A 23,100-nucleotide genomic window follows, 5' to 3' on the forward strand; every position below is an offset into this window, starting at 1 on the left:
AGTACACACACCGAGATGAAAAATGTGCTCTGTGTACTTTTGGTGGATATGTTTCTGAGGTCCTCAGCATGTTTCCTGAAAGCAAACCACAGCCAGGAGAGCCTGAGATGTATACAAGGTCTCAAGGGACCGATAAGGCTGTAAGTGTGTGGTTAACTTCAGGACCGGAGTTACTGAAATAAGCAGCATTAAAGCACTTGGGCTTTGCAAAGAGTGCTCACGTACAACAAATGTCATACAAACTGCAGCTATTGTTTTTGCCCCATTCTTCCAAACCTAACCATCTTCCAAATGCAGCATCTTGCCAATAAGGGCTAGAGGCTGTACTTCTGTCTCCTTTTCTACACCTCTCTTTGGCTCTGTTGCTGAGTTTAGCACAAGCAGGCAGCCAGTGCTGGGTGTGATAATGATGCTTTTATTTGGCAGCGTGGCCCTTGCAATCAGATTACATGCACCAACTCAGTGCATATAAATTGCAAAGCAGACTTGGCGTGCCTGAATGTCTTTTGGTCACACACAGCCTACACTACGGCTGAGCCGGTATTTATTAATCAGCAGTTTCGATCCCCAGACCACAGAGATTGCAGCCTGAAAAATCAGAGTCATTCTCAGTGTCATATTTAACATCAGTGTTTGCCCTGTGGCACAGGCCAAAGGAATCCAGTAACTGAAGCAGCATTTTGGTTTCAGAATTGCCAAATTCTATTCCCTTCTCTGCCGCAGCTTCATTGCATCACCGTCATTTCATTACTGGGTGTTTGGTTTGGACGTAAATGCACTGGTGACAATATTACACTGCCTGGGAGCAATTTGAAGAGATGATGAGGTTTGCACAGCAGCTTGAAGATGGTAGATTGCTGAAAACAAAGCAAGAGCTTACTGTTGTGCATAACGTTTCTAGGAACTATGAGGCGTGGTGGAATATGGAGACTTACATGGACAGGTAAAGAAAAAACATGACGCGTTGCCGGATCACTGGGCTGCAGTCTGAGTTTTAGCTGCCCCTGGAGGTGTGCTGGTCAGCTTACCTTGGCAATTTGCACACACCAGTTGAGAAGGTACTGGGAGCCGATGTTGTCTTTGTGCTCTCGGATGTAATCGAGGAGGCAGCCGTAAGGCATAAGCTGGGTGATCAGCTGCACGGTGGAAGTCAGGCAGATTCCCAGCAGGCGGCACACGTGAGGATTGTCAACACTAGCCATCACATAAGCTTCCTGAGAAGAAAGAATGGAAGAAAGTGATGTGATACACTCCCTTCTGTGTGACAGAAATATTTAGAGGCAGTATAAAACAAGTTTGTAGTTCAAGAGCATGCTAAAATACTACATGCAAACTACGTGCTGCCTATCAGATACAAAAGTATTGTTTCTGACTCTGTGGACCAAGTTTTTTCCATGCAGTGCAAGGTCCAGATTTTGAACACTTGGAGTATTGCTGAGATGCAGGAGAAGAGATGGTCTCCTGCTACCAGCACACCACGCAAACACTGGACATCAAGTCCTGGCGACAAAGCTCACAGACCTAAGAAGAATTAAAAAATTGATACCAGCTGGAACCTGATGGAAGTTCAGGGAACTGGCATTTAGTCTGGAGAAGAGGAGGCTCAGGGGAGCTGGGGGTCGGCCTCTTCTCGCAGATAACTAGGGATAGGACTAGAGGGAGTAGCCTTAAGTTGTGCCAGGGGAGGTTCAGGTTGGAAATTAGAAGACATTTTTTCTTAGAAAGAGTGGTTATGTGTTGGAACGGGTTGCCCAGGGAGGTGGTGGAGTCACTGTCCCTAGAGGAGTTCAAGGAACGGTTGGACGTGGTACTTAGAGACATGGTTTAGTGGGTGATACTGGTGGTAGGGTGATGGTTGGACCAGGTGATCTTGGAGGTCTTTTCCAACCCTAATGATTCTATGATTCTGTGATTTTGAACATCTAACTGCAAGGGCAACAAAACCTGTGAATGTGTCATATGGCTTTTTCCCTCCACAAATATTTTCACAAATCTGACTGGAAACCAGCAGTTTTGAGACTTCTGCACTTCTGTCAAGGCTAGTACTAACCCAGAAAGTCAAAAGTTGTCAGCTAGGATGGGACTGACAGCTTCACTTTTTAAGAAACAAGACCTTTTTGTCCATGTTGTTCTTCACTCCATTTCAAACCAAACAAGTTAATAATAATCAGTTCACCTCTTTAGAAACCTGAATACATCTTACTTTAAGCAACACTGGTGAAAATATTGTCCCCAATTGGAAAAATTATTTTAGACCCATATAGCAATGTAAATGATATCAAGAAGGTATTTATAAATTTCATAAAAACCATAATAAAGCCTTTGGTCTACTGGAATTTTGAGTTTGAGTTTCATAAATATGAAAAACTCTACTTTCAAGCCTGGGTTCATCCCATGTAGCTTTAGGTACTTGTGAAAGGTACTCAAGGTACCTCCCCTTTCTTTGCTCTTTCTGCAGTTAAGAGAAGAGAGATCTCTTCAGAGGCTGGTGCAGTGTAATGGGGTCATGTTAAAGCCCCACACTTCATGGGTTCTGCATGCAAAAATTAATTATAGATTTAAATCTGATATTTATATTTGTATTGACACCCTCTGTCAAGTGCCAGCTCAAAGAATGAATTCCAATGGGGGGGGGGAATAGAGCTGATTTATTTTTTTTTTTACTACTTTGTGTCAGATTTATATTATTTCAGTTTTAGGCACTTTAAAGCCCTTTGATTGAAAACTGACACAATGGGAAATAAATGGGAAATTTTCCACGCAGTGAACTTTTAGTTCAGCATCATAACTCAGCATCTGGATTGACACCAACTAATCATCCCTTGGCAATTGAGCATTAGATTAGCAGCCCCCTAAAGCCTAAAATAACAGTCAAGGTACTGTTGTGGCAGGGAAAGAAGCAAATCTACACTTTCTAAGAGCTTAAGAAATGAAATACCGTAATGCTAAACTCATCATCTAACAAGCTTTCCACAGATGTCACATAGCTGTAAAGCTGGTAAGAACTATTATTAAACAAAGATATTACAGCAATGACGTTCAAGAAATAAACACCCCCAATTCTTAAGCAATATGTTCTGGCCCTGGAATTGTTACTTGACGTGCCAGCCTAAGCAAAACATGATGTAATACAGTTTCTTCTGAGGTGCTAATACTGCATTTGGTTTCTTTGTTTCAGAGCCCATGGGATGAGAGTGGCCTCCAGGCAGCCAGATTAAAGAAGATCTCCAGCAGAACTGGATAAGGGATCCCCAACCTCCTGCAGAATATGAGGTTATTGAAAAAAAATCCTTTGTCAAGGAGAGCACTGATTCTGTACGGTAGCTCAAGGGGAGATAAAAGAAGAATACAATGTGCTCTTCACCTACGTAGATATTTACAGCTGCATTTTTTAGAGAATCTTGTGAATCTACTGTGCGACTGTCAGATGGAAGCAGAGACCAAAATACGCTAATCTCACTAGGCTTCAAAACCCAGCAGTTGTACCGATGAAGGGTGTCTGTTCTTTGCATTTTTTCCTTTTGGGATTCAGACCCATACTGTATTAATTTCAGCAGGGGTAAAAAAAAAAAAAAAAAAAATCTGCAGACTCAGAGCTGCTCTTCTCCCTGCCCATCTGCTGTGCAGCCCATACAGGGCTGACCTGGAGGCTGAGAACGGGGAAACTGAAGGCGCAGGGTGGGTGCTTTTGGAGAGCTTCCAGGTGCTGACGCTGCCTATTGCTTTTGCTATCTCAAAGTGAAACAGGCCACCGCCTCCTCGCAGAGAGCAGAAGGGAGCTATTGTCTGTCCAGTGTCCCTCTTAGTAGCCTAAGACATTAAAGTGGGCCTTTGTTTCAACTGTTTATCTTGGAAATCTCTGCGGTACGCTCTGACCTGCTACAAGTATGCTTGGTATTCAACAACAATCTTCTGAATTAGCCCTACCCTAATAAAGTCACCAAGAGCTTGCCTGGATTATACGAACTAAAGCTGCTGTGCTTGTTCAATGCCTAGCATGTTTCTGTAAGAGGAATCACCTTTAATTGGACATTATTATCTCTGAGGTTTCAGTGACCTTAAAAAGCTGTATGTGTAGCAAAAGGACAGGAGCTTTTGGAGTCACCCCTCTGACTTCTTTCACCTGTATTCTTTTTTTTTTATTTTCTCCTAAAATACAGAATGAATTCTACCAACCAAATCATCTAAAAAAATGAACTGGACTGAAAAAAGCAAGAGCTTTTTGTTAAGCACCCTAATTCACTGGAAAAGAAAAGATAAAGTGGGGATGCTATACAGAAAATTCTTTGAAAAGACAAAGTGCTTTGATATCACTGTAGAGCACACAGTCCATGCATCTACTGTCCTGTCATCTGGATATCTTGCTCTGCTGAAGGCAGGATGCAGTACCGTAGGGTTATTAATTAGCCCCTCCTCCAGTATACTGGGATTTAATGCAGTTCAGTGCAAAGCATTCTTTGTGAAGACTGTGCTATGTTCCTTATCGCTGTGAAGAGTGAAAGGGAAGGGTGTGCTGGGGCACTGACCAGGCAGACCATGCGGGTTTGCCACCCAGGGAAGGGTGACACTCATCTCGGGGCAAAGGCTGTTTGTAAACATGCGCCACCTCATTAACTAAAATCAGGATTGATATTGCTTCATGTGTTAGACCACCTATTCTGCTGCAATATACAATCTATTAAAGCAGAATAACACGTTGGAGTAATGCTGTTTATTCAGGGTGATCAGAAATTCCCAGTGTGTTTCATTATCATCAATAGCACAGGTAGTGGTTTGTTCACAGCCAATCATACTGACACTTCCCGCTCTATGCTTGTTAACATCTTCCCCAGCTTGAACCACTTCAGATAAGCCTTTTTATCTGAGGTGTCATTTGCTGTTCAAAGCTGGATTTTTATTTATTTATTTTAAAAATAATTTTCCTGCTAAAGTGGTTAACTTCCTAACGAAAACAAAAAAAATTCCACACAGATTTTCCCATGGCAGAAGGATTCCTGTGTTTGATTAATGGTGCCATCACTTTCAAGTGGATTTATATTTAATTTAAAACTATGTAACTGAACAACTAACTTATGACAATCTGCAATGTCAGACATGTTTTTACTGTTTTTATTTGTACTGTCATAATGACAATGAATGCCAAAATTTAAGGCCAGAGACACCAGAATGAAGAAAACGGGCTTAGCTGTAAACGTGTGGTTTGTATAGTTGTGCCCTTCCCTCGTGTGCCAGTCCCTATCCCATGAGTTTTAACATCAGTGATCAACTACAAGCAAGGCCTTCATGGAAGACACAAAAGCATTTGCCAAGCAACTGAATTATGGATGCAAATCAGCGTAGTAGTTCTATACAAAGAATTCAGTTTGGGATGTTAAATATTTCTTGCCACCCAAAGTCCTGAAATCCTTTTAGTTGTTATAGAGGAAAATCCACAGACCACTGTCACCTTGGCAAAACAAACATGAAAACTTACATCAAGTATTTCCTTGTTGGCTTTTGGTGATGTAGCCTCTCTCAACTCTTTAATAGCAACAGGAATTTTAACCTTTTCCCCTTCTGGGATCCAAAGTCCCTACCAAAAAGAAGCACAAAGAATTACTCAGTGTCATATCTAACAGGTTAATTTTCACAATTACATACACATTTTACATCTTCTAAGTAGACTTAAATATTTGGAGCAATGGCAAACAACAAAAATTTGGCAAACAATATGTAAAAATCATTGTGTCCTGTGGGTGTTTAGAGAATCCTGTCAATGGAATGGTATTTTGCTTTTTGTCACCTCTACCATACTTTTTTGAAAAAAGACATATTCATTACCTGTATAAATAGAGCGAGACATGCATAAAGAGCAACTTACGTGGATAGAAATCTAATTAATTAGCACATCATGGCAACTGCATATGCAAAATCTTGCCACTTCCAATTTATAAATCATGGGTGAAATGAATTGGAATTTTCTCTCATGCAACAAGATGGCACCTATCCTGTACAAATAATCCAGCCCTAAACATACACAGTGACAGGTAGGTTTATGTCTGACTGGTTCAGCGCTCTACATCTGTAATGTCAGGAGGTCATTTAGCTGGGAGGTGAACCATATGAAGCTGTGAGGAAGCTCTGCTGCAGCACCTAGTGATGTAGGTGACTGTTTTCAAAGGTCAATGTGGTTTGTACCCCAAAGGTCTCAGCCACAGATGGAAGTCTGCTTCAGAAACAGACCTTTCAGATCCCAGTTCATGCTTTTTTGGGTGGCTTTTGCATGGAACAAGACAAAGAGGGAAAGAGAAACGTCGTGATCTTACCTTATAAACAGTGCCAAAAGCTCCGGAGCCTAAAACTTTGACCTTTTTAAATTCTGTTTCCTTTAAAATTCTCAGATGGGCCTGGTTTGGTGCCTCCCCGCTGGGTGTCAGTGGTTCAACAAGCTGGTGCATACAGAAAAACAAGGCTTTAGGACATACAGGCTGGGAGGACAGCAAGCAGCAAACTTTGTGGGGGGAAATAAATCCTTCATTTAAAATGATAAACATTTTATTCCACATGAAGTTTAAGTGAGGATAGCTCCACTCTGACTTATAGCAATAAATATCTGGAGCTACTCCAAGTTTCAGAGGTAAAATCAATCAAAATCAAGCTCCATGGAACCAATTCTGCTCCATGAAATTGCACAGAATGGCAACTGCCATTTTGAAGGAAAATGAAGGAATACTAGTGTTCAAATGAAGACTTAGACATCAAAGACTTAAAACACATGGCATGAAGAACAGTGCAATTACCACAGATCTTAAATAAGATTAATTTTATTGAACTTGCAAATAAATTATAAAAATGTTTTAAATACTGTGCAAGAATCACCTGTAACTTTTCAGGTTTAATCTTGTTTAATTAGATGAAATTCCCATGGTACTGGAGGTGGCTCTCCCAGACCACAGCACCAGGTTTACAAACAGCAACTTAAACTATGAGCACAATTCTTTCATCAATGCAAAAGGCAATGTTGAATTGACTGTTGATGTTTTTAAAATTCGATCTAAGCCTTATTGAAAACAGAAGTAATGCCCTCCAAACAGAGATATTTAACACTTTTTTTTATGTGTAAGTCAGCTTTTTCCCTTTAGTGATTTCCTTTTTCCTTTCCATTGAATAAAACCATATTTAGATAGATACAATCTGTTTTTAGTGGACCAGTGACCTTTCTGTTGTGATGAAATATCCTAATTTTGTGGAGTCCAGAGGCTAAAATACAAGGTAAGCACAAACTGAACTCTATTATTAAAACTGTAGAATAGAGTGGTAAGTAAAATATTTTAAGGCAGTGTACTGGAAAGCAGGACAGCTGTAGGGATTTTAGCAGTTTACTCTGCAAAGCCAGGGAGCACAGAAGGAAGCTGCAGTTGGGCTTTTAGCAGAATACCAAATACAATTTGCTACTTATTTACTAAGATTGGACTGGAAAGAGAAGGGGGCTAATCATGAAAGAACATCTTTAAATTGAGGATAATGAATTTTGCAATTTCATATGTGAGGAACCCAGAGGGTAATGTTGTAACGCACATGAAACCTACACTGTGCAAAAAGCAAAGCAGTGTAGAAACCTCACTCGTGCCCAACAGGGTAAACAACTCACTTTGATGGCTTTTTTTTTCGTGTGTTAAAAACAAAAAAAAAAAGACCAGACTCAAACACTTCCTCTATCCCTTTCCCTGCTCTCCTTTCTCATTTTTCTCATGAGGACCAGACTTACATCTGATCTAGGGGGTAAAATTTTCAACTGCGCCCAAGTTGCCACTAGGCTTGTCTGGAGGGAGAAAGGTTTCAATACTAAGGGTCTACATGGCAAGGTAGCATGGATCAGCAAACACATTACACCTCACCCTAAGGCTTAGTCTTTTCCCCAATCTCAATGATTGTCACTGGGATTTAGGCATCTAAATCCCCTAAAGCTTTGGAAAATTATATCCACAGGGATCAGACTTGAGATTAAGTGAGAAGGTGTGAGGTGCACACTGCCTCTTTTCCGACGAGCACAGCAGACGCTGTGTTAGTCAAGCCAAGAGCTTATTCAGTTACAGAGCAGATCCATGGTGCTTTAATCCTCTCATTTGAGGAGGTCGGGACCCATTGCCCCAAATAAAGCAGCCAGCTCTGAGATGCGACCGTGGCACTCACCTCCCTCTCCTGCAGCAGCCTGCGCAGGGTCCGCTTCCTCACGATGTGGCGCCGCCGCAAGTACAGGCCAATGCCCAAACCAACCACAACCAAGCAGAGGAGCCCTCCGACAACGCCGGCTGCGATGGATGGGATTTTGGAGCTACAGCACAATATGGAATGCGGAAAGAGAAAAAAAAATGCTTAGGTGTATGATTAAAAAAAAGAAAACACCACCAAACCTAGAGGGGCTGCATGTAGCTTCGGGTTTTGACCAAACATATGGTCTGCACATCTCCTTAAACCTCTTTGATATTTCAGGTCTCTTCAGTCTCAGTATTTTTAAGTTCCTCACCCCAGTGGTTGTGTTTATTGTTCTTCTTCAAGGAAAACTGAAAAATCAAAACAACTGAGCTGATATGAGACCATCCGGACTTTTACTGTGATTGGCAGTGGAGCTTTCTCCTCCACTCCTCTCGCCACCTCCTCCTCCATCTGCACATCATTTCTGCACAGCCTTCTGCATTTACCATTTCTGTGACATTCACTTTGCTGGGTTTGTACTTTTGTTCCAGATTTGCAAGGCCCCCCCTTAATAAATCAAGGCACTTTTGTTTCTCTTTGAAAATTATGGAGAAAAGGCTCTCCATACAGATGAGGTATTGACAACTTTGTACACATGGAGAGAAGGTGATATTAAGAAGGCATACACAGCTGTGATACTGGCAGTGAAGCTGACAGCTCACCATTATGAGAGGACATCAGATGTGGTTCACGATGTTCTTGAAATCACTGGCCCTTCTCCCCCAGTACAAAATGTCTGAGGCTGGGTAACATGTAAACTGTCTGTGTTGCGTGCACTGATTGCTGCCTGTTTATTAGTCTGGTTGGTTTCAAACTTAAGTTGAAAAGAAAAACCTGTTTTCCAAGGTTGTCTTTTGGTCTGTACTTGGAGATCCATCACAGCCCTTTATAAGCTGCCCCAGGGATTACTATTAAATACAGTCACTTTTTAACAGTACTTCTAGGCTGAATTTGTCTTTCCCTAGCATGTCTTAATGGCCAGAAACTAAATCTCTCTTAGTCAGAGAAGCATGTTGACTTGTTACATGTTCTTGAGCAAGTCATGAGGCCAAACAATGCAAAGTGAGATCTCATGTAAAGAATGAATGTTCATCTGTGCATTGAGAGGTTGGAGATATAGAGATTGCAGGGCTAGAAAAGCCCCTAGGGGCCTGCAATTAATTCCCTGTAATGCAGGTAACCATATCAATCCTAAACATATCTCTTTCCGCCTCTAGGCCATTATCCTTTCTTTTTCCAGCTCCTCCTTTTGTTCTCTAGTAACAGAACCCAGGTCTCACCTTGACCTTCCTTTTGACCAGCTAAGCAGAACAAGGTTTTGGAGTCTCATACCAGTAGGAAATTTCTCAATTATTTAGTCATTTTTATAGATCTGAGCCTGCCTTAATCTGTCACTTCTCCCTACAGATCTGAAGCAGGACTTTACAGAATGTTAGTCCCACTGTTGCAGTGTCCAGCACAAAAATGTAAACACGCACACATTCTTTCCAGCTCTGTTGTTAATTGTATCAGATGAAATACTCACCCATTTGGACAGCCTTCAAGACCTGGTCCTTTGCACCTGTAAAAACAAATGAACGTTACAAATATATTAGCTCTGGCATACCTACTCCTATAACTCTAACTAAGAAGAGTGCTACTGATGAAAACTTTGTGTTTCAGAGCAGTTCAAGGTATTTATAATAATCATGCACTCTATTAAATATCAGTCAACTGCCTTGCTCCAGAAGCTTTTACACAAAGGCATAGTTATGCTATGGACTCATTATAAAGAGTATTTTAAAACAGCATTCTGTGATGTGTTAGAATGGAGAGAGGACACAGACAGAAAGAATTCAAATGGACCTGGAGTCTCTGCTTCTTTTTGTTTTAACATATCTGTGCTTTCTGCATGTGCTGTCCTATCCATGCAGCTCAGTCAAACTGAGGCTGCACAAAATATCTGGCCACAGAGGCAGCTGTGGGGTGGCCAGTGTGCAATCAGCCAGTGCACTGGCTCTGTGTGGACATTTGTGTTAGCCTAGAAGCTCAGGGCTGACTGTGGAGGAAGACAGGAGCAGCCTCTTCCCTATCCAAGGGCAGAAAGCTATATGGAAACACACTGCTGCAGATCCTCCTGCATAATCCATGTTTCCCGAGAAGCAAAGGATTACAATTTCCAGACTTCCTATTGCAAAGGAAAACATCAGTAGCAGATACATGGTCCCAACAGAAAACAGCATTTCACAATCCTTGCTTTGGCTAAAGTATTTTCTCATGTGTCTGTTGTATTTTTCTTTCAGAATCGATGATCCTATGCCACTGGCAACGTAAACAGGTATGACAGTTACCCAGAGTGCCAGAAACTCTACTAGCAAGTCATTCTCCCTCCATTTGAGTTTAAAATGCTCCAAATTAATTTTGGCAGCCTGATGCAAAAAAAACAACACAGATGAAAATACAATGACTGCATTCACTTGATGGTCCAGTGGGCATGAGAGGCACCGTGCGTTCCCTAAGTGCTGCTGGGCTACGAGATGTATGGTCTTCATGGGAATTGTGGTCTTTGTGGTGCCTACCAAGGAAGGAGAGCATTACAGAGGGTATTACATCACCACTGAAAAACAGAGCACAGCAAAGAGAAAAGTCCAGTTTGTGGTATCCGCTCCCTGCGCTGACTCGAAGAAGGTGCATCATCCCAAAGCAACGCCAGAGGAGGTCAAGCAGGGGGTAAGGAGTGAACCCACGCCAGGAAAAGTGCTCCGAGTTCCCTCTTGCTGAGAGGAGGAAACAGAAAAATTTCAAGATGGCAGGTGGGGCTGAAGATTTTATCTCACAGCTTGATCATAGGTCTGGAGGAGGAAGAGGGGAAGCAACCGCTCATTTTATTGTGTTTTTGTTTATTTGTTTGGTTTCATTACTCTGATCTTCCCCCATGTATCTGCCTTGTTTCAGGGCCAACACAGTGCTCCGAGGCCCAGCATCTGGAAGGTCTTGTGAGTTCACTGGGCTCCCATGCAAGAATGTGCATCCTGGTGTCCTGGACATGCTGGAAGTACTGTGCACACTGGTTCCTGGATTCTGGGCACCCAGCTCTGTTAGCATTCCCTGTCTGCCTACAGTTTGTTTTGTTTGCTCGGTTGTGTAACTAAGCACAGTGAGGCTGCACATGCAGAGCAGAACCACCAGCTTCCCTATGGTCACAGGAAACATATCTCACTTTGCACCAGGCGCCTTTCTTTGGGCACTTAAAAGAAAACTGATCTAGGACCCAAGACCTCATCCTATTACACTATATCAATCACCTGCATAGGAATTTTTCTATGTTAATGCAACAAACCATATACAACTTCTCCTGATAATGGACATGAAATTAAAAATATTCATGTCATTCCAGAATGTGACTGGGTTCCCTCAAATTAACTCTTTCTAAAATTCTGTTTTTCCATAATACTTTATGATTGCAAAACCTCCATGAACTTCATAACAGAAAAAAAGTTATCTGAGGGGATACTATCCACAGTCTGAAGAATGACTGACCAGTTATTTTCCTAGGCCAGAAAGTGGAAGGAGGAGAGGTGTAGATTTTCACCTGTACCCTTTCTTTTTTTAAAATTATTTCCCACACAAATCCATCAGTACCAAGTCTAGTGGGATAAAGTTAAAAGGTATTCGGGAAGAAAATGATGGATCAGCTTGTGCTTTTCAAATCCCATGTGATTTTCTGATTCATTTCACAAGTCAAAGAAGAAACAAAACCTATGACAAATATCCATCCAAGACTAAATATAGCCATCTTTTTTAATGTGGAATTTTATGATGACACCCAACATAAGTAACCCAGGTTTTATGGAATCTAAACAATCACTTTTTCCATCCTTGAATCATTTTTCTTCTGCTTACAGAAACTAAAATGAGAAATGTGACCTTGTGTTATAAACTGCCTCAAGATCTTATGGATGTATTGGATGGAATCTAGCAGCAGTTGTAGTCTCTGAAATATTTCTCTACTTATTGGAAAATTAGTGCTGTGTACAGTCCCTGAAACTATTACATCCTGAACTCAGCATTTCATCTGTCTACATAAATATTACTTGTCCCAGTGCAGACACAGCTATTTATTTCCCAAATCCATCAAGATTTTAACAACTTTCTCCTCGACCTACAGTTCCTAATTTGATGTAATACAGCCACATTGCTATGATTTATGGCCTTTCAGAGGGGACTCACGCTTTAACAGCACAAGTCCTCAGTTACTTCACAGTCATAAAATAAATGGAAAACCATTGGGTTTTTCAAAGCCTTAAAAGAACTTTCTTCTGCCCGCTCTTTCTCATTAACCTTCAGAGTGTGACAGGGGCATAGAATGTGTGCTGTGCTGCCGCAAGCTTCCCTCTCAGACCCCTGGCTGCCTTCTCACCCACCCCTAAATTCCCATGGGGCATTTAATATGAAGAACGGCAAGACGTAATGTTGGTAGTGACTCTGGAGGCTGGACCCTTCAGCCAGTAGTATTAACTATGGTTGTGCCACCTCTCTTTCTTGTTCTTCCACCCCACTGCCTGTGGCTGAATTTAATTCTCATACACTTGGAGAGTCGCAAGGAAAAAGCAGATCTCTCAACATGGAGCAGAATAATCAAGCTGGTGTGCTTCATTAGTTGCTGGAGGTATGAACTGGGTAATTTCAGGACTTTTGGGACATTGCTCTCTTTAATGGAGTGTATTTTCTCAGCTGTACTACAAGCAGAGCAGAAAGAAGCTGGTGTAAAAAATCCCCAAGCAGTTGCAGGGGAAATGGGGGAGAAGTCTTTTGGGCTGAACAGGAGAAAGCTACCTCCCTCCCTTCTGTTTTCTAATGAAAGCCGAAAAAGCAACTCAGCAAAGAAAGTTAGACTAGATGAGATTTGTCACGGCAATATAAAGGAGGTGATGCACTGCAAGTACTACAAAAGTTAAAACCCAAATCTGAGACAAATCTCAGTTGGGGAGAGAGGTCCTGTTTACTTGCAGCTTCTTCGGATAAAGAAATTAGAGCCAGATCCTGGAAAATCTAACTTGCATGAATGCTGAACTCATCACACGTAATAAAATTCTGTGCCTCTGTACATGATATTGGACAGGGAAAGAAATAAAGAAGTTGTTTCTTGTCGTACAGAAATCGCTGAGACTGTGTTTTTTAAAGACACAAAAACTTTGTGAGACAGATGTTTTCCACCCACTGCTGAACAGATCACATTCCCGCAGCACAAGGAGGGAAAGGCGTGAAGATGACTAAGTGGCATTACTGATTGATTGCCTTCACGGGGAAAATGCTGTGCTGGGCTGCACGTTCCCACATGGTGCCTCTGCCACTGGCTCCCTACCCATCAATGCCCTTGGCCTCAGAAGTCCCATCTGTAAAACAAAAATAGCAACACTACGTTCCTCCAGCTCTCCTGAGCCCGTCAGAGATAGAGCCTATTTCTTCTGCCACATTTGGGCAGCAACTTGAACTGGGCCATCAAGCATGTCCACCATGTAACTGTGGCAAACTTAGCCCAGCTCTTTCATGTAAATGATAAAATAGATACTACTTTTTTTTTGGACTCCTGTGGTACACCTTGGCTGCTAAAGCCAAGCAGGAATTGACTTTTCTGATGAGCTCTGCTCTGGGGACTTGCTTGTGCACAAAGTGCCACTGCAAGTCTTGCAGTTACATTCATGTCTGGCAGATTATTTTCCCTGAGTTTGTATTCATTAAAGTCTAGCATTTGATCCTGCTACCAAGGCTACGCAGTTGAAAGACTTGTTCAGATGTGGTTACTGGTTATGCTGCTCCAGTAACTGGCTACATGGAAATCCAATATCCTTCTTATGAAGGATTTCTGCATGAAAATGTGGCCAGTTTTAAGAAGGATATTGGATCACGGTGGCCAGTTTGTATTGGTAGTGACTGATGATCACAGGTATTGAGGTCATTAATAAAGATCAAAGTTATTAAGATCCCTTTTCAGCTGAGATAATTTCTTATTAGAGTTGTGATGGGAAGCAGAGATGAGCCTTGCCTGCAACTGTAACAAGACTCAGGGGGCATCGCTGTAAATCATGGCAAATCCACTTTGCTGATGCAGCTGCCATCTGAAAATCAGAGCACTGAGTTCCCTATGTGATAGCCAGAGAAGCACTAGGAAGGCCAGTTGCTTGCCCTCTTAGCCCTTCTCCTGTTCTCCATGAAGGAGAGGACCTGGGCACTCTATTTTTTCATGACCAGACAGTTGAGCTAGGTAAATATACAGTGGGATGATGGTTGGTCTGAGTATAGTTGAAGAACAAATGTTAAAACTTCTCTCTTGCAACACATACTACTGAAGGATTTTTGATTGGACAGACACTGCAGGTTACAGGTCAGATGTCTGTGAAGGAAAAGAAAACAAGCATGGGTTGTCTTTTGCTCTGAAAGCATTATAACCCAAATACCTACCCTGAAACCCCACACCTTACTGCGCATCCTGTGTCCTTTGCAGGTTGGAAACCAGCAGAGGATGTGGGTGCAGCCCCGTCACTTACTGTCATGTCGGTAAAAAATAGCTGAATTCACAGGTCATTAAAGGGGGCAGTTTAACCATTCCCCAAACAAGGACAAAAGCTGTACATACAAATTGGGTTTACTGCGATGCCCATTGATTAAAGCCACACTCAGGAGGCAAGCGAAGCTTTAAACCAGACCACGTGCTACCATATGGAAAGCGAGAGAAAGAAAGAAAATCACTGTGGTATCCCACAGGTATTTCCCTCCTAAAAAATGAAAGGTGTTGAGAAAAATGGGTCCCAGGAACTCAGCATCCACCAGATGTCACTGATGTTCCTTCCCAAAACAGACGACCCAATACCCAGCCAGGTGGAAAAATAACAAAAAAGGGCACTACTATTGGGTGAGTTCTGTAAAATTCCAGAAAGTTTCCTATATAAATTAGCAAACAAACCTTTTTCGAATCCCCTAAAGCTTTTTTTTATTATTATTTTTTTTTCCTCTGTGTAAAGAAGTGCCACTGAACTTTTCCTACTTACAAAGTCCACTGCACTCTGCGTACTTTACCTGTGTATGCCTGACCTCTTTCACTTCCTGCTATTTTTTGTTCTCGGTGCTTTGAAATAGGACAGGTCAGGAAGGGAAAGAGCCTGAGATGAGCTGTTCCTCTGCTTTTTACTTTTTGGACCCAGGTTTTACTCACCCCCGTGTACAGTTTGGATGGCAGAGCTGGCAAACAGAGTTGGCGTCTGCGTACTTCCAGACGAGGGTATCGTTTTCACCCAGCACCCCTGCAGGGCAGGTTTTCACGCAGTGCGGGCCATCTATAAAATGGGCACACTTCATGCAATGGTCTGGGCCCTGCAGAGAAACCAAGAAACAACTTGTTTGCGATGTCCTTATGTTGGTCTATTCAGAAGGAAATGCAGAAGATAAATCTACGTGTATTCGACTGCAGCAAGTTTTTGGCATCTTTGTGGTTTTATTACATTGCTACCTAAAACGCTTCCAAGTATTTGCTCTTGTAGGATGGACTGTACGAAAGGCAGTACCTGATGTTTAAAGCTAATACTTCATGGAGTTTCCTCTGCCTGATGCGAAAGCTCGCATTTTTCATTTAAAACGAGGAATAATTTAATGACAGGCCGATAAGGCGTAAGTTGAAAAGCAGAGGGCTAGGCTGTTTCCTGGTGCAATCTACTATACTGAATGATTTAAAATGATGGAGCTGGGCCTCTTTATCCCTCCTGAAGTACTGGCCCCAAATCATTATTTTCCTGGTTTCTCAGCACAGCTTCCCTCCTCCATTTGCAAGAAGCACAGGAAATGGAGGCAACCCAAGGATGCCATGCATTTTCTACTTTGAATAGCACTTAGTCTGTGCTTAAAGGCATTGCCTTTAGCCATTTTTGGCAGAACTGTTTTTATTCAGACTGTAACAGCACCAGGAATACCGTAAATATTTTAGAGCAGGGAAACCAGCAATTCTGGGTCAAATTCTACTACAGAAAAAGCAAACAAAAAAAATTATACCATATCTACAGTGCTGGTTTCAGTGGGACTACAGTAAGACAAGCTATATGAAGATTACTTTAATTACTGCAATGTCTAAGGGCCATTACAATGACTAATTACTAGATGCTGGGTAAACGTGGGACAAGGGGTGGTCACTGCCTGAAGGAGCTTATGATGTTAACAGCATCCTTTAGGTGATGGTGGTCTAAGCTGGAAGGGAGGATGGAAATACTTCACATTACTGAGCAGTGACTCCTCGGACTGATGGGCAAGGGTCAAACACTCAGTGGTTGCAGGAGATGGTACAATGCGTTTTGAAGAGTTAGATTAAGGAGCACAGAGTAGGATCTGTGATGGAAGCAGGAGATTCGATTTCGATTAGCAAGAAGGGCTAACTGAGACAGTGGATGCATTAATGAGAATGAGAATTTTACAATTAAGATATGGGTTTAATCTGATTAAAACAAATAATTTTTCACAGTTGCCAAATTGGACATTTCATGACACATGAGAATATTCTAAAAATTAAAGAACAAAATTGAGGAAGATTCTAGATGCCTGGTAAGAGTATACTCTATTGGCTTTTGAAGAAGGAGCTTTTGTAAGAACTTGGAAACTGTATAAGCATGAAAATCCAATTGTTTTGTTTTGATCACCTTTCTTTGATTGTAATTTACACCTGCAATTACTTTAACATTGGCTATGTACTTTAACCTAGTTAGAGGAAGGAATGCAGTTTTAAGTAAAAATTGTTTCCTGAATATTTTCCAGAAAACATTTTTTAATCACCATTCTATCATGGCTTTTCAAGTGGGAAAAGCTACTGTATTAATCCAGTATGTTAGCATTTTTTTCCTGTGAATAAGGACGTGTAATTTTTTTTCACGCCAACTTGGCTGTTCAATAACTACACGTTCCAAAAATGTTCACCACATTAGCATATCTTCACATATGTAAGTAATCCTTACATTTTTTTTCTGTAAAAGGACATAAGAAAGAAAGGCCCTACAATGCCTATGATTCTAGGGCTGTCTGGATTATGTATGTGGCAGGGGACACCAAAGAGAAATACATCCTGAAGTTCCCTCTCCTGGTTTTGTCTCCCTACCCCCAGACCTTGCCCTCTAATTTGCCCCATCTCCGCCTGATCCCAGAGAAGGGTAAATAGGAATTCAGGATTATCTCAACATGGGAAATACACATGGATGCACAGTCTGAGGTACAGGTTTGCTAAGCTGAGTCTGCCCTTACAGGTCCAGTGCAGGTTGCGTTGTAAGCAGTGGAGTTCTGCACCAGGCACTCCGGGTGGCAGGGGAGACATTTGGAGTCCCTTTCAAACTCTCGTGGCTCCCTGGAAAAAAAAAAAAAAGAAATGATAAAAACTCAGCTAATTAGTGAGTGATAAAATCTTGTCGTCTCTCCTCTTCCTGGCTTTTCCAGTTTAAGTCCATCGGGATAACTGTCCTGAGACAGAGGAGGTGCAGGGGAACCATCCTGGCCAGTGGCAGCAGCAGGGGCACTAGCTCAGCACAACAAGGGGGAGGTAAGGGACAGGGAAATTTGGATGACAGTGGAAGACATGGCACTGCGGGCTGCATGCTACAAATTAGTTTACTTTCCGTTTTAAGCTAATGAGACAGGATATTCTCAAAGATTTCCACGGGCTTTTAAACGGTAGTAATGCAAAGAGATCAGTAAAAAAATTTCAAATGATTCCAAGGCTCCAAATAATAATTAGGAAAGTTAAACAGCAATGCACTGATAATTAAATTCATGCCCTCCCTACAACACACAATGAATCATTAAAATATGAAAGTTGGGAACAGATGGTTTCAATAGCAATAAAGCTGTTCCACTTCAAGTAACGGTGTTATTAATTAAAGTAAATCTACCCATCATACGACACAAAAAATGCCCAGATCTGCCCTTCGGGTCATAATAGCTGCTGGAGGGAATTCACTTATAAAAAAGACAGCTGCTGAATGGCGAGTTGCTAGACAAATACAAACATCATGGGCATCAGCACCCTGTCAAGTACTTGCTTAATACAAATGATTTTAAAAGTACAACTTTGAGAGATTTATTAAGAAACAAAAGTAGAAGTGTTTACACCAACAAATTTATGATGGGAAAGCATTTGTCTAACGCATGTTACTGAAGATCAGCATATTTTTCGGTCCTAGCCATGCCTTCGCCACCTACATCACCTGCTGAACTGACTGAATAAAACAGCCGCAGTCCTGACACAAAGGCATCAATATATTTTCCTCAGCTCGAGCGAAGCTGAAGCAATAATTTTGCCTGAAATTGCTGCTCCCAGTGCTCTTCAGACAAAGGCTAATTTTCCCTTGACTGCGACTCTGTACAGTGCAGGGCAAGCCACTCACCTGGCTGGTGGCCAGGAGCTCCCTGCTACCTCAGTGGGAGCCCCCCGGGCACCCTGGGGCAGCCTCTGACCTCCTGAAACATGTCCAGCAAATCCATCACCTTGAGCATACCTAAAGGATCCCTTTGCAGTGAGTGACTTTAGGGGGTGACTGCATTCCCTGTGACTACAACTGGCTCCGAATTTCGACAGATGTGCTTAACACGAGAGGCTTGGTTTGGATTTTCAGGGGTTTTAAGCTCCTTTATGTTGTATGGGAAGGAAGAGTAGTGGTTGGCCTCCTTGGGCCTGCTGATAGCCTCCTGGCAGGCCTGGGGGGATTTTTTCATGTCGGTAGCTCTGCTGGGAGCACACTCCTGGGCAATGCTGACCAGGGAAGGAGAGTTACCTCAGCTCCCAGCTTTCCTCTGCTGGGGCACAGTGCTCAGCTCAGACTAACACCCTTACCAAGTTTGCTTGCTTTCTAGCCACATGCATTCTAAAGCCAAGACTCCCCCAAATCATTGCCAAAACCCCAAGAACCCCCCAGGCCCCTTACCCTTGCAGGATGTTGCACTGTTTCACACACTCCTTCTGGCGACCAAAAAACCTGCAGGAGAAGCAGTGGAAGGGCCCTGGGCCCCAGCAGCCAACGTCCGAGCACAAGGGGTCACACACGTGCCTCTCAGCAGCTGAGAGGGGGGGAGAGAGAAAAGAGAAGAAGCTGTAAACTTCAAGGCAGGAGAGACGGCGGATACAGCAAATGGGTCTACCCTGACAGCCAATTTTTCCAAACTATTCCATAGCAGACATGAGTGACCCTGGTAGCATGGAAGAGGAATAATCTCACTTCTCATAATTCCCAAGGCCTGAAATCAGGAGCAACTCCTGGCCTTTCAAAATAAAAACGAGCTCTTCTGTGACCACCCACGTCCTCTGTGGACAAATCTCACTCTCCCTGTCTCCAATAAAGAAGTATCACTGATTAATTTTGCAGCTAGGGGGATGCTCAAATTGCTTTTGCATTTTAGCATGAGCAAGAAGGTAGCACAGACTTACCACACTCATTTTTATTTCTGTTCTGTATGATTTTTGTTTTCTGACTCTGAGTAGCAAAGAGGCTGTGCCAGTTCATGCTGTCAGCGTAGCAGAGGTTCTTGTTCTTCATAATGGCAACATCTCCATCACTTATTTCCTTGAGGGAACGCAGCCCTAAGGACTGTATTTTCAAATTGACAACAGCAAGGGAATACTGGCCACTGAAATGGAGATGGACAAAAAGAAAACACACAGAAGAAGGAGGGTTAGTAAACAGGGCTGTACTCAGAACATTTTTCTTTTGGTTTTCAAATGTGTTGCTGCGTAATGAATTTATTTCAACTGGGAATTTGAAGCTAAATCTGGCAGGACGTGCACTCTGTCAATGAATGATGTGTAACGATGGCAGCAGGTAGAACAGTTATTTCACACTGGTCCACAAACACATCTTTCCTCTTGGGGCAAGCCCAGGCGGGTGCTGGATGCTCTGCTACTGTCTGCTTTGCCTGGCAGCCACCACCTCCATCTCCTACCGCCCACCAAGCCCCAGACTAAATGTCTGCAACCCCAAAGGGCTTCTGATCACATCATAACTTGTCTGGCACCCTCAGCCCTGTACACTTAGAGGCTAGGTGGGGAGAGTCCAGTCTTTAGAGCAGGCTCATTGCATCCCTCTAAAAGCAGCACAGAGGTGTAGGTTTGATTCCACTCAACTGCTACATAAAACAGTGCTCAGCACCTCACAGGTTATTTCCCATTTGGCATCGGTTTTGTGACAACCCTGTCTCACAGTGGTACCTTGCTCAGAAAAACGCAGCTCCCAAGAGAGCTCCTTTTACAGGCAGCCTGGCATGTGATTTACTTACTGCTGCTTGGTGCGGCCCCGGATAATCTCCAGATTTTCAAAAGCATAGAGATCAGTAGCATTATCAGGCCACGCCTGAATCAACAAAAATCCTGAAATGAAGAAAAGAAGATTAAAAATATATAACAATAATGCAAATGCGGTCATCGTTGGAGGTGAAATGAGCTGGGAGGAGGCACTTGTACTTTCCATGTGCTTTTCTGAGAATTTCAAAATGAAACATGACATTTTAGGGCTATTTGCAAACACCGTTTTGTAAACAGTTTACTCTTCAGCCTACCATGAGGGCTTAGGAGCGCCAGAGAACAGTGTGTCAGGGAACTGCACATCCTGCCACGCTGAGCCACCAGTGACAACTCCTTCCAGCAAGCACTCTGCCTGAGAGGCTGCAGGAGCGAGGCATTGCCCTGTCTTCTTTGTGAGATGCCCTTAGGCAAGAGGAAAACTGGGCAGAAAGCAGGAATGGTGCAGAATGGACAGCAGCTCAGCGTGTATTTGCTATGACAAGCAAATTTCCCTGCTAAGCTGAGGCACTATGGAGGAGGTAAAGGATTTGGGAAATTGCATGCTGCTGTGTGAAGCTCTGAGGTTAGTCACTGCTACCCTGAAGGGAACCAGGCAGGTAAAAGAGAGAAAGAAAAAAAAAGGTAGGCTGCAGCCACATCCATGGGCCCAGCTCTGACATCACACTCATTTTATAATGGAATGAATGAAATTACTTTTAATAGATACTTGTACCAGCCTGCAGCCAAGTGCTCCAGTGGCCATGTTGTGCTGGCAGAGCTGTGCTCACCCCCAGGAAGGGCTCCACAGGCTGGGGAGGGTGTCTTCTCCACCAGGGTGATGCAAGGCAAGGCACTGAACACGCTTCCCTAAGGAGCTGCTGAAAGGTTTCCACAAATAGAAACACTCGGCTTTTTTTAGCTGGAGGGGCACGCCTCTGCATCAACACATACTTCTTGGGTGGCTGGGGATTGCTTCTGCTTTCATTCCTCGCTAGGGCTGACAATTAGGCAGAAGGGATGGTCTGCCATAACCACACACCTTGGACAGGAGGCCAGTACAGGTTACCTGGGAGTAACACTGGCGAAATGCTGCAGACCACCTCTGTGAGGGGTGACCCTCAGAAGCTCAGAGACACAAACCATTAGCCCACACTTCTCCTCACATGCTCACAAAACTTTCCTGTTCTTGCTTTGGGTTTTTAGCAATACCAGTTATATAACATCTCACACTTAACACACGTCACCAACCTGATATTTCTTTGACTGTTTTGAAGACATCCAGCTTCTTAGGGTCAAGGGGTAGTGTCTTTGTGAAGGCATCCCTGAAACAAAAAGAATGAGGAATTGGGAGAAGAACGGATCCGCCTGAATTTTTCCCTAGTGCCTCTCCTCCAGTGCTCAACGACCAGCTTGCAACTCACCCTAGAAACGCAACTGGGAGAATGCTGACATCCCCATTGATCTTTGTACAGTTTTTGAAGGAATCGATGTTTGTGGCATTTATGGAGAGAATCCCTTTAAGTTCACCTATTCCGATGCCATTGCACACTGTTGAAGTAGAAACACGAAAGTCAGGGGGAGAAGAGAGAAGCACAATCACATGTACGGGAATAAACATGAAAATACTGCCAGTCCAGAAAACTCTTCCATTTGGTCAATCCCACCACTGTAAGATTTCATAGATCTTTTGTCTACAATTGCTTTTCAGAAAACACCAAACACTTCTTGCTTGTACAGCTGTGCAGCTCTGGTCCTAGCATCTCTGCACGCAGGCTCTGGCACATGCCCTTCTCTCTCTGTGTCCCATTTTTGTTTTATTCCTGTTGATGAGATACTGGAAAGGGCAAACAAAGAAGGCAGATGAGCAGGATACACACGCACATGAAGTGCAATTTATCTGCACAAGTGTACTTGCAGCGTATCTCATCTGGAGAGCATGCTCTGCAGGCATGCTTTCTGAGCACAGTTTGTCAGACCTCCAACCTATCAGTGGATATGCATATTGAATTTGCACTTGGAGGGCTTAATTCAGGTCAGACCCCCATGTACTTATTCTAATAAATCACCTATCATTTCAAAGCCTTATTGTTTCATGTCATGCTTTTTATACCTTTGCTGCATAGCCCGTCACATTTTTTACATTTCCGAACACCATTTTCTTCTACTTCATAAGTATCAGTATTGCATGAACGAACGCAGGAGCCATGGTCTGTCACCACATAGTTGTCTGGAAAAACAAGGATGACAAAGAACATTGAAATACAGGCGGGATGCGTTGGGGGATGCACATGTATGTCAATACTAGAAAAAAGAAGTTTTTTTGAACTTTCAGCATACATAAAACATAGGCATTAATTATTAATTTTCACATCCTTTGAAGGCAGACAGACATGCAGTGCTATCACCATTTTACAAGAGAGGGGAACGGCCGCAAAAGGGTAAAACAACATTGCAAAGTACAGACTGTGCAGCAGTGCTGCTATCTGGATCAATACACATCCCTTCTGATCCCTCACCTTCACTAACTCTTCCAGGGTAAGGGCTGGGAAGGGCTGTGGTGAACCTCAGGAAGGGATACCAGTTCTGTA

The 23,100-nt window shown here is 42.8% G+C and overlaps 1 protein-coding gene across 2 annotated transcripts in view; it reads right to left on the reverse strand.

Moving 5' to 3' along the window:
* The window catches only part of EGFR (epidermal growth factor receptor), a 158,656-nt gene that overhangs the window by 12,397 nt on the left and 123,159 nt on the right, over positions 1 to 23,100 (reverse strand). For both annotated transcript variants that reach the window (XM_083825859.1, XM_083825858.1), the window contains exons 8-20: positions 22,623 to 22,739; positions 21,934 to 22,060; positions 21,761 to 21,834; positions 20,509 to 20,599; positions 19,664 to 19,863; positions 19,164 to 19,296; positions 17,491 to 17,590; positions 15,428 to 15,585; positions 9,761 to 9,796; positions 8,173 to 8,314; positions 6,306 to 6,428; positions 5,474 to 5,572; positions 1,029 to 1,214 (exon numbers count right to left, since the gene is read on the reverse strand). In XM_083825859.1, coding sequence (XP_083681985.1) covers positions 1,029 to 1,214; positions 5,474 to 5,572; positions 6,306 to 6,428; positions 8,173 to 8,314; positions 9,761 to 9,796; positions 15,428 to 15,585; positions 17,491 to 17,590; positions 19,164 to 19,296; positions 19,664 to 19,863; positions 20,509 to 20,599; positions 21,761 to 21,834; positions 21,934 to 22,060; positions 22,623 to 22,739 — 1,586 coding nt within the window. The remainder of the gene's footprint in view (positions 1 to 1,028; positions 1,215 to 5,473; positions 5,573 to 6,305; positions 6,429 to 8,172; positions 8,315 to 9,760; positions 9,797 to 15,427; positions 15,586 to 17,490; positions 17,591 to 19,163; positions 19,297 to 19,663; positions 19,864 to 20,508; positions 20,600 to 21,760; positions 21,835 to 21,933; positions 22,061 to 22,622; positions 22,740 to 23,100) is intronic.

Source organism: Anser anser, assembly GCF_964211835.1.
Source record: "Anser anser genome assembly, chromosome: 2".
In the NCBI taxonomy this organism is placed as follows: Eukaryota; Metazoa; Chordata; class Aves; order Anseriformes; family Anatidae; genus Anser; species Anser anser.